Below are 11,068 nucleotides of genomic sequence, written 5' to 3' on the forward strand. Positions count from 1 at the left end.
TGTCTCTCTCTCATTACTGACATGCTGTGTATCTCTCTCATTTCCTGGGTATCAGACCCGAAATAATAGCGATCTTGCGATTCTCAAAAAGGGGGGGGCGCGGGCATTGGCGATTCTGTACCCTTCTGCCCATCAGAGTTGCTCCTCATTCGTAACACTCCCGCTTGAAGTTCAGGCAATAACCTTGATGCACACAGAGTAGGTACTGGTTCTTTATACTGACAAAAGCCTAATGCTTGCAACTTTCCTGAAGCTCCTTGAACTCTCTTCCAGCTTAAAACATAGCCACATTTTGCAAGTAATGACCTGATTAACATATCAGAAGCTTTCTCAGATATTTTGCCAGTAGAAGAAACTACTGTAGTTGAACCAGTATTTTCATCAGTTTCCTGCTTCCTCTGAGCAGCACGGCCCCTCCTTGGTCCAATATGCCTTCCTACCAGTGGCACAGAGGTTGGCACCATTCTGTTTGTCCTCTGTTGGGCCATGGTGAAATGGCGAACAGCATGGAAACCATTTTGTCATCATCCAGTACTTTTCTTAATTCGCTTTCAGTTGGCTTCATTGCAGGGGATGTGGCCTTCACGTGTGAATCATGCTGTCATGTGATGATGTATACAATTCATGTATTTATACATATAACCAGTAATGAATTATTGAAACAAACAAGAACGCTTAACCATATATCTCCTCAACCATCAGACTCTTGAAAGAAAGGGAATAACTTCACTCAACTTCACTTGCCCCATCACTGAACTATTTCCACAACCTACGTACCCACTTTCAAGGACTCTTCATCTCAGGTTCCTGTTATTTATTGTTTATTTATTTATGAGTATTTTTTTCTTTGTACTTGCACAGTTTGTTGTCTTTTGCACTCTGGTTGTCCACCCTGTTGGGTGCTGCCTTTCATTGGTTCTATTATGGTTACAGGATTACTGTGTATGTAAGCAAGAATATGAATCTCAGTGTTGTATGTGGTGGTGATGATAAAATTACTTTGAACGTCCAAGTTTGAACTAATGAGATCACAGCGTACCTGAAGGCTACCCGATCACAATAACTTCTCATGTCCTTGCTTGTCACTTTGCACTAAAAATGCTTCAAAGAATGTTGCTACGACCCTTTGAGGAAGAGAGTACCAAGGACTTAAGATGATGAGAAAATAAATTTCACCTAGTTTTAATTCCTTTTCATTATTATTTATAAACAGTGACCCTGATTCCCCCATATCCTCTCTAGATCTATCATGTCAAAAGTTCTCAGGATTCTCAGAGCAATTTTAGCAGAAGATTAGCAAAGCAGAGGCAAAAATAGGCAGTAGAGTAAATTCTGATAATCCAGCACCCCAGGGATATCAGTAGTGGTGGACTGACCATTTCTCTGGACTGTTAGATGTTATTCATATCAATAATCAACATATCGTTACTTCATTTTCATCGAGTTTGAAGGGAGTGTGGTAAACAAGCTTCAATGAACCTAATGGTGAGCCACTGGGATTTCAAATCAGAGAGCCGATTGTCAGATTTTACTAAATACTATACTGTTGATTTGTTGAAACACTTTCAGTGACTGGGAGGACTCCCCCTGTGACTCCACCCTTTTCCATGCTGACTCACATATTGTACCCCTTGTCACTTCCCAATTTGGATTTATATTTATTTATCACATGTGCATCGAAGCATACAGTGAAATGTGTCATTTGCGTTCACAACCAGCATGCCTGGCACTAACGTAGCATGCCCTCAATGCTCAGCAGAACAACGCTGAACACAACAGAACAGAGCAGAACAAACATCAGAACAACAACAGCAAAAAAAAAGCTCCCTCCCTCCCACCCACCATTGACCCACACACATGGACAGTCCTCCAATTCCAGGCCAGGCCTCCAGACTCCAATTTCCGGACTTCAACCTCCCCTCCATTATCTCTCAGCTGCAGCGCACATGATAACACTTAACATCTTCAATTTTAACACTTTAGTCTTCCCTGTTCCTGTCTCAAGGAGGTTGCTTCCAGTTAAGATGAGAATACACAGGTGTGAGAGAGAATAAATAGGAGGGCAAGATCCTCCTAGTCCTGAGTGTTGATTCACTGGATCCAGCAAAGTGATAGGGGATTCTGCCCTTCTGATGTTGAATAACGCAAGGCAAGGACAGCAACAAATCCCACCTCGGTGCATACCCTGGCATATTATTGTGCTCAACACTATTAGACACTCTTTACATTTACGTGTCTCACAGTGTGAAGTTACATCACCATGTACAGTCATCAGATGTTAATAAACTGCCTCTGCTTTTAAATTAAGCCCTGATTGCCAGTATTTGAGACATTACCAGCCCCTGAAGAGCTTGTTAGCACAACCACCACAAAAGCCTGCTTGATATAAAGGATTTTGTGTTTGACTCACCCCAATGAAGTTGCTGAGCTCATTGTTAATGAGATTCTTCAGATCTACCTTCTTCAGCTTCAGTTTATCTCCATCTTTGCCACTATACTTGTGAAAAGTCTCAATAATTGTCACCAGGGCGTTCTCCAGGTCAGACATTTTGTGGTTGAAAATCTGCTTGAGTGAAAAGAAGAGAATGGGTAATTAAATATTTACACTGTTTCTATCAAATCTCCATTGGTCTCATCTCTATAATACCCTCCAAACCTACATCGTTCTGTGGTCCCTGTACTCTCCACTTGAGGTTCCACAGTTTTTAATTTCTGCCCTATTATCAGCTGTGCATTCAAAAAAGTTCCTAACGTAGGCAAATAGGATTAATGTTGATGGGCAAAAGGGGTTGGCATGGGCGTGGAGGGCTGAAGGGTCTGTTTGTGTCCTGTACATCTCTGTGACTACAAATCCCTGCCCTAACAGCCGAAGTTGTCTCTCTTTAGGATGCTGCTTAAAAGCTACCTCTATGACTACAGTTTCGGTCATATGTCCAAGGTAATATCAGAGAAATCTGGAAAACCTCATCAGACCATGCAGCATTTGTGGAGAGAGACGGAAGTCAATGCTCTGATGACATCCAACCTGCTGAAAGTTCTAGGCTTTCTTTATAAAGTCTGGGATAAGTTTCAGTTGATAATACTCCTGAGGTAAACGCTGGGACTCTAACTAATCTAAAGCCAACATAACTACATCACACTTGTATAATAGAAACTTTGCCTTCCTGCTTGCCAGTGCATACACAGAGTATAGCAGCCTGCCGTTACAAAATACCACATCTGAACCTTCCGTATGAGAATGAGTTTTTAGGCTCTGATACAGTCTGATCTAAGAATGTCCAATATTCATGAAAATCTCAGAAGGAAATGGCTATGAGTTTCCAAAAGAGTGTCACACAGAAAGTTGGATCATACCCCGATTTTGCTTTTGTCTGCTTTTGGCCACAACAGCCTATTGAAAAGAGTCAGTCAAAGCCAATATCGCCATATACTGTCCTGAGTTTCATTTTCTTACAGACATAAACAGGAAAATAAAGAAATATAATAGAATTATGAAAACTATACATAAGAAAGACTGACAAACAGCCAGTGTTAAAAAAAAAGGCAAATTCTTCAAAAAAAAAGAAAATAATACTGAGAACATAAGTTGTGGAGTCCTTAAAAAAGACTGGAAGGCTGTGGAATTCGTTCAGAGTTGAGGCGAGCGAAGTTATCCACACTGGTTCAGGAGCCCAGTGGTTGGGCTGGCTCTCAAGATGTGAGAGACTGCAAGGGCTGGAACCTGGAGCAGAAGCCAAATGTCTCTGGCAGCATCTGTGGAGGCAGGGGGATGGTCAACATTTTGGGGCTTGACCCTGCATCAAGATTCTGTTGGTTTGATAGCAAGTTGGCACTTGTTTTGACATCTCCATGCCAATCACCTTTAAACACACTGAACTGGCCCTCGTTCAGAGGTAAGGAGAGCATAAGAAGCATCAGCGCAATGAAACCAGACTGGTGATTACGAAACAGGCACCAATTAACCCTGGGGGAAAGGTGGAATCCTTCAGCAAATACCCCCGCATTGGTGAACCCCGGATGCCACCCAATCCCTGCTGCCATCATCATGCTCCATCAGAGGCAGGCAGACAATCCCACTTAAAGAATCTGGTATTTTATCTTTGCAAGGATCACAGAACATGACAACGGGGAAGAGTGCAATGGATGTGGATGGGCCTAGGGACAGGTGTAAGAGTTTAGTTGAAATATGGCTGTGAAGAGCAGTCCGTACAATGGCTCCAAGAGAAGGTCAGATGTTATGGAAGGATACAGAATATAAAGTCCAGCTATCATCAAACTGAACCACTGGGCAGGAAAAATTACTTTACCGGTCTGCCTATGGTAAGCAAAAGTTTTGATTCCCTTGGAAAACTCCAAGTCATTCAATGTTTTAACTTTTTTTTGTGGGGTAGCTGTTGAAAACAGTCACAAGTGTAAGACTACTTGATTGAACAAGTCTATGTTATGGTCACTGACAGTCCTCCAACTATTCTTTACTGAAGCTCATCGACACTAGACCAGCAGGTTAGCTCCAAACCAGTAGAGCAGGAACTCCCAACCTGGGGTCCACAGATTGGGTTTATAGCATAAAAAGTGGGGACCCTTGCAACAGTGGTCCTCTTACTCCCTCTCTTAAAGGAGGTTGAAAGGCCTCAGTCTGACCACCTGGGGGCATCAGAGTCCTCCAAACTTTGACACTCCTCCTCCCCTGATTGTTAATTGATTTTTTTCATGCGAGTCTTGTTTTTAGTTATCAGTGCACCTGTGCCTTGACTTGTTTGTCTGTTTAAGTTCACTCTGGTTTGTTTGTCTTTGCTCAGTCTTGAGTTTGCCTAGCATGTGTCCTCCACAAACCAATCCTGAAGTAAAGATTCTTTTTTTCAGCCCCACCCTTGTCTCTGGTCTCCTCTGTTCTTGGGTCCACCTGGTCTTAGTCTTTCCTGGGAGACCACTGCTTCAAGATATGGAACTTCACCATAACCAGCCACCTCACTACTACTGGGTTTAAACCCAGCCTGGTGACAACCCCTGTTACAGTTAACTCTAGTTGCAAACCTGGTAGGACTGTTATGCATGCAGATATAGAGATGACGAAAGAATCTGGTATAAAACGGATGTATGGAGAGTACAAAAGTATCTTTTATGTGCAGCTGAACTTGTATCTGGTTGTCCTTGTTGGAAGTGCTCCTTACAGCATTCACATTCACATTGCTGTGAGGGTGCATGGGAGGAAGAGAGTTACTGCAAAATTCTCCCTGCATTTGTTTCCAGCAGTTGCTGGTGACAGGATGAGCCAGGACTGGGTGTGAGTGCAGAAAGAAGGACCTAACCCATGATAATTTTGTCCTGGTTTAGGGAGGGACTACATTGCATCAGGACCACATCACCTGAATTTATTATTCTTGTCACGTTGTGACCACCCAAAATATCTCTGGCAGACTGAAAAAGAAAAAGGTAGTTTGTTGCTTGTATTGATAGTAGTGAGGGGACTGGTCAAGGGTTACACCTTAGGAAAGGTGATTGAGGTATAAATAATCTAGCACCACTACTGCTTGTCTATATCACAAGTATCAGATGTGAAGGAATATTTGGGGAACATTCAATGGCATAGTGAATAAATAAAAGAAACAATGAATGAAAATCCTCAAAAACTGTTCAACTTATTTAGGACAATCTGAATCACAGTTTGCCATTTATGTTGAAGACCCCGTTTCACAAGAACACAAGGTGACAGGAGCTGGAGTAGGTCACTCAGTCCAGCAAGCTTGCCCTGCAGCTTGATATGATCATGGCTGCTCTTCCCCGAGCCTCGTTCTCCTCCTCTGTGTTAGTTCCCCCTTGCTCACAATCCCCCAAGTATCTATCTCACAATAAATTCTAACAGTGATTTGGTCTCCACAACTCTCTGGGTCAGAAAATTCCAAAGATGCACTATTCTTTGGAATTTTCTTCAGCATCTCCTATACCCATGTCCAGCTAGATGGACACAAACATCACCACATGGGAACATGGCCAGTTTTGGCTTGTCTTCAAGTTTCATATTATGGAAATGTGGTATATGCCATTCCCTCATTGCTACCGAATCTAAATCCTGGATCTGTAAGACTACCGTCATTAGACAGATTGCAGTGGTTCAAGAAAGTAGCGATGAATCATCCTGGTATTACCTGCCCACAGGACTCCCAGTGCTGTACATTGCTGAGGCAATTATTGCCTATTAGATTAGTAGTTCAATTAGTAACTGTAGGTAATTATTGTTTTCCTCTCAAGTTTAGAGCATGTCCATAAATATATAAACCCTCCATGAAAATACAAATCTTACTTTCCAACTTTTTAGCCTGGCCAGAATTTGAATCCTACAATGGATTCTGAAGGATAAGACACAAGACTGCCTTTCATAGTTTTCTTTTCATCATCACTGTTCTTGAGTTGAGCAAGGGTTAGAGGAATTTGGGTTGGGGAGAAGGTGTCCAATAGGTTATTAAGCATGTAGGAGCTTTTAAGATGTTAAAGATGGTTAAGGACAGTAAAAATAATTTCTAGTGGATGTATTGTATCAAAAATGTCATGTATTTACATAACAACCTTTACAATATTTTGCAATATAGTGTCTTACAATTGGCGAAATAATTGGGAATGTAGTCATTGAAATAATGTAGAAAATGCAGCAGCTAACCAGAGCAATATTACACAGAGGACCACAGGTCAGGAGGAAATAATTTTACAATTAGCAGAAAAAACTTCTGTTTGTGTGAAGAGACATTTATGAGCAGAATATAGCAAAATCTCTGTAACCGCTGAAGAAGTGATTGGGCTACGTATTTCTTGCCCCAAGATATAACAAACAAGTTGGATTAAATAAATGCCTTTGCCTGTAATTGTACTGTGACTTCAGTGTTGTATGAACAGCCAAGAGTATATCTTTGGCCTCAGAAATATTTACAAATAGTAAAAACTGGTAAATTTCCAGAGGTTTGGAAAGTAGGAATAAATGTCAAGTGGATTTAATGTGGACTTGCATTAAGGGCACATCAGAATGAGACAGAAAATGGGTTTCTCTACTGTTGTCATGGCTACAGTACAAGGGATTGTTTGATTGTCTACTTAGTACTGGGCAGCATTTGTTAGAATAAGCTAACAGTTTCAGCAGTGAACTCTTTTGTTGTGTTGCTGATTTTGTCTTAGCTGTCTGGAAGGAAACAGAAGGAAATTTATTGAGTTTTAAATGACTCAAACTCCACAGCAACCTGTAATCCCTTCACAAATTCTGTTACACTAAGTCTCTTTAAATGCAATTTAATGACTGACATGTTAAGTCACTCTATCTCTGTAAATGTTCATATACAAACTGACCAAAAACTGAAAATTGCTGAAGAAAAACTTTGTTTTATTACACTATTATGTCACGGGCACTTTCTGATAGGTCACACTTTGTTTCATAAAGCAATCTGATTCAAACTGTCTCCTCCATTCCTTCTGGTACTTGCAACACCTCCAAGCTGGTGAGTCCTGACTGCTGGCAGATAATATCAAATCAAAGTGTTCTTGCTTTGTGATGTTAAACAGCAACGGGTAAATGAACTGGAGATGTCAAAAGTGTCAAATAACTTCGTAGAAAAATTGGATTATTATTTATATGTATCCTCAGGATATCCTAACATGCAATGCACCAATAAGTGTTGTTTTATAGTTCAGAAGATATTTTTGTCAAATTTTCACAGAAGATCTCTTTTAAATCAAAACAATCAGTTTATAGTGTTGGTTGAGGGAGTTGGCAGAGCTCTTTTAATGCATTTACATCTAGCGGAAAGGGTAAAGAAAGCTTAAGTTTTGCCTCATCTGAAATACAACCCCTCTGACAATGCAGCACTCCCTTGGTCCTGTGCAGAACCATCACCTTAGACAATGCAATGAAGTCTCTCGTGCTGTGCTGTAGGCGGGGGAGAGTATGGGTTTTACTTCCTAAACATAAGAGATTCTGCAGAAATCCAGAATAACCCACACAAATTGGTGGAGGAACTCAGCAGGTCAGGTAGCATCAATTGAAAGATTTTGGGCCAAGGTCCTTTTTCAGGACTGGAAAGGAAGTGGGAAGAGGCCAGAAGCCAGGATTTACATCAGTCAGGATGTACACAAACTACAACTCCCAAGACCTTGGGGAAGCAACACTAATGAGTAGAAAGTATATGACGAGTGTCACTAAACCATTTCATTCAAATTAGTTCGTCTTCCATTTTATTTGAAGAGAAGAATGAGTCAATGTAAATTAAATCCCCTCCCATGTCAGCCAATAAAAAAATCTGAATTTCAGATACAAGGCCTTCCATTTTCTGTAGAACTTGGATTAGTTTGGCAAAAGAAAGAAAGTTTACATCCATCAAATTATGTGTTTCAATATGCTCAATAATGTTGCTAGTCAAACACTGGCATAACCAAACAAATTTAGAACAGAAGGAGGCAATTCTGCCCATTATTTCTGTGCTGGCTTCTTGCAGGATCTATCTGCATATTTACACCCTCCCGTTCTTTCCCCGTAAGACTGCAAACACTTTCTTCTGGAGAATAAGTCCAATTGCTTTTTCAAGGCTGAAGTTAAAATAGTTTTCAGTTTTCCACATCACAACTCCTGGACTTAGTTCCTGGAGGGAGTGTTTCCCTCTCACAGACTAATATGTTCATTCTGACAGACTCAGCGGAGCACTGGAACCTGTACAATGCAAAGCGCTGTTTTAGTTTCTAGAATGGATTAGTTCCAAACCCTGTTAGGGGTTGTGTTGAATTCTGTCATTCAATCCCTGCCCACCCATCCTACCCCACTCAAGCCACTCGGAGGAAAATAAAAATAGCTTAAGAAGAAGTTTAACATATAACTAAATAACTCTGCTAATGTATTACACTTATCTTTTTGTTAAATAACTGACCCACTGTACATATCCTGATCTTTAAATTTATTAGTTTATTTTATCCATTGCTGCTTATTATTTTTATCTGTCTGTTTTTGTTTGAATGAATGAATTTTCAAAACTTGAGCTTTGGGAGGATCACGAATGCAGTGTTAGAAACTTTCTCTGTTCCCATCTGAACTTCAGCAAGGCTATTACTGAAAGGGAAGCAGTGTTGCCACTGTGAAAACATTTCTGCTTTTGAATTTTGTCTGCAGCAAGAGAATTGAAAAGGCAAGATAATGGAATCTAAAGAGACAGCAAGAAATTCAACACATTGCAGGCACAGAAGTTCTCTCATTGCATCTTAAACAGAAACAGCACAGAATGAAGTTATTCAATAGAGAGTGAAAAAAAACTCACTTACTGCACCCTGTTGCCCTTTCCCCACAGTACTGTAAATGATTTATTTCTTTTTAAACATATAACTCCTCCACTTTATCAGGCTGAGTAGCTTAAAAATAATAAAATAAAATCAATTCTAAAAATACCTTTTGAGTTATTCATTTCACCTTTTCCAAGGTTGAATATAATCTTAAAACTATTCCTCAGTCAGCAATGATATTTAACAGCCTCCAGTCTTAACCTGACACATATTATACTGGTACATCTCCGTTTCACTCCACACCACCGCCTTACCTTGGTGAGATTCCAGTTAACTTTCAGCGAGAGTTGCATGTGAGTTTTGCCGCTTAACAGCGTTGCTTTTATCCTCTCTGGGAGATGCAAACCGTTGCTGCAGTTTCGATGCGGACAAATCTGACCAATCGGTGGTGGAGACTCAACACATCCCTCCGTTTAGTTACACCAGTAGCAACTTAATGAAGTTAAATGATGCAGCAATTTCCTTTTAAAGGTTCTAGTACAGAGTTAGCTGGTGTAGGAGAGTAGCAGCCAGAGTCAGAAGGGATAGTGTAGCAGACATTAATACGAATTAGATCAGAATTCATCATGATTTCAAATATAACCTAAGAGCAGTATGTTTAACACTGTTTGGGAATAGAATGACAAACAGCATTGTTAGTGAAGGGAACAAGTTATTTGCCACCTAAGAGATTTGGGAACTGGTATCACCATAAGACATTCTCATGTGCTTTAGTGAAATATCAGATAATAGTAATATGATAATTAGACTGTGGACCTAGGCATCAACTATCTTGAGCAAGATACTTGCACTATTATGACATGGAACAGCCTGGCTGATTTGCTACTTATCACATCCAGTGTTGTCATAATTGTCACTATTTTCACTCCTGACGAAAAAGCTTACGTCAGTAAACTGCTCAAATAGTTAGAATTCCAGTTAGATGGGGTGGTGGGGTGTGTGGGGGCGGGTAACAATGGCATAACATGTAACCACAGCTCCCTCATTGTTCCAGCAGCCTCATTTAATCCTGTCCCCGCCTGCTGTCTGTATGGAGTTTGCAGGTTCTTCCTGCAACCATGTGGGTCTCCCATGGCTGCTGCTTCCTGACATGAGGATTCTTGCGATTAACTAACTGCTGTAAGTTACCCCACATTTTGCATGTTAAAGAAGATTGGAAAGAAGCTTCTGGGTATGTGAAAGTGAATTGGTTACAGGGAAATAAGTGGGGAATTGGGATTGTACTGACGGCAGCATAGACTTGAAAGGGTTTTCCTTTTATAATGTGAAAAATAATATGCTGAAATTGTGTCCAGGAGTGTGCCCGATTTAATGAGCCCAAGCCTCGTGAATGACTTGCTCTGGCTATGCCATGGATGAGCAGTTATACTTGTGATGAATGACACCCTGATCTTCACCTAAAGAGGGCTTTAATCTGAGCAAGGATTTTTACTTATTTAGCAATACAGTGTGGTATAGGTCCTTCCAGGCCCAGCAACCCCACAACCCCAATTTTACCCTAACCTAGCCATGGGACAACTTACAATGACCGATTAATCTGCCCACTACGTCTTTGGACTGTGGGAGGAAACTGAAGCACCCAGGGAAAACCTCAGGGAGGAACAGTGCCGGAATTGAACTCTGAACTCTGGAATGCCCAGAGCTACAACAGCAACATGGTAACCACTACACCACAGGGGCACCGCTTTTTGACAAAGTGGATACAGAGACACTGTTCCCAGGCTCAAGGACAGGTTTCTGTCCCACTGTTATAAGACTATTG

At 40.9% G+C, this 11,068-nt stretch overlaps 1 protein-coding gene across 2 annotated transcripts in view; it reads right to left on the reverse strand.

Annotated features, from left to right (window-relative positions):
* s100b (S100 calcium binding protein, beta (neural)) overlaps window positions 1-9,712 on the reverse strand; it is a 33,864-nt gene extending 24,152 nt beyond the window's left edge. Inside the window, exons 1-2 of one of the 2 annotated variants that reach the window (XM_073046748.1) lie at window positions 9,561-9,712; window positions 2,411-2,563 (exon numbers count right to left, since the gene is read on the reverse strand). In XM_073046748.1, the coding sequence (XP_072902849.1) occupies window positions 2,411-2,563; window positions 9,561-9,599 (192 nt within the window). In that variant the 5' untranslated portion in view covers window positions 9,600-9,712. Of the gene's footprint in view, window positions 1-2,410; window positions 2,567-9,560 lie in introns of both variants that reach the window. The other variant, XM_073046747.1, reaches the window with a different exon arrangement.
* Between the last annotated feature and the right edge of the window lie 1,356 nt (window positions 9,713-11,068).

The sequence above is a fragment of the Hemitrygon akajei genome, chromosome 5 (genome assembly GCF_048418815.1).
Source record: "Hemitrygon akajei chromosome 5, sHemAka1.3, whole genome shotgun sequence".
NCBI lineage: Eukaryota > Metazoa > Chordata > Chondrichthyes > Myliobatiformes > Dasyatidae > Hemitrygon > Hemitrygon akajei.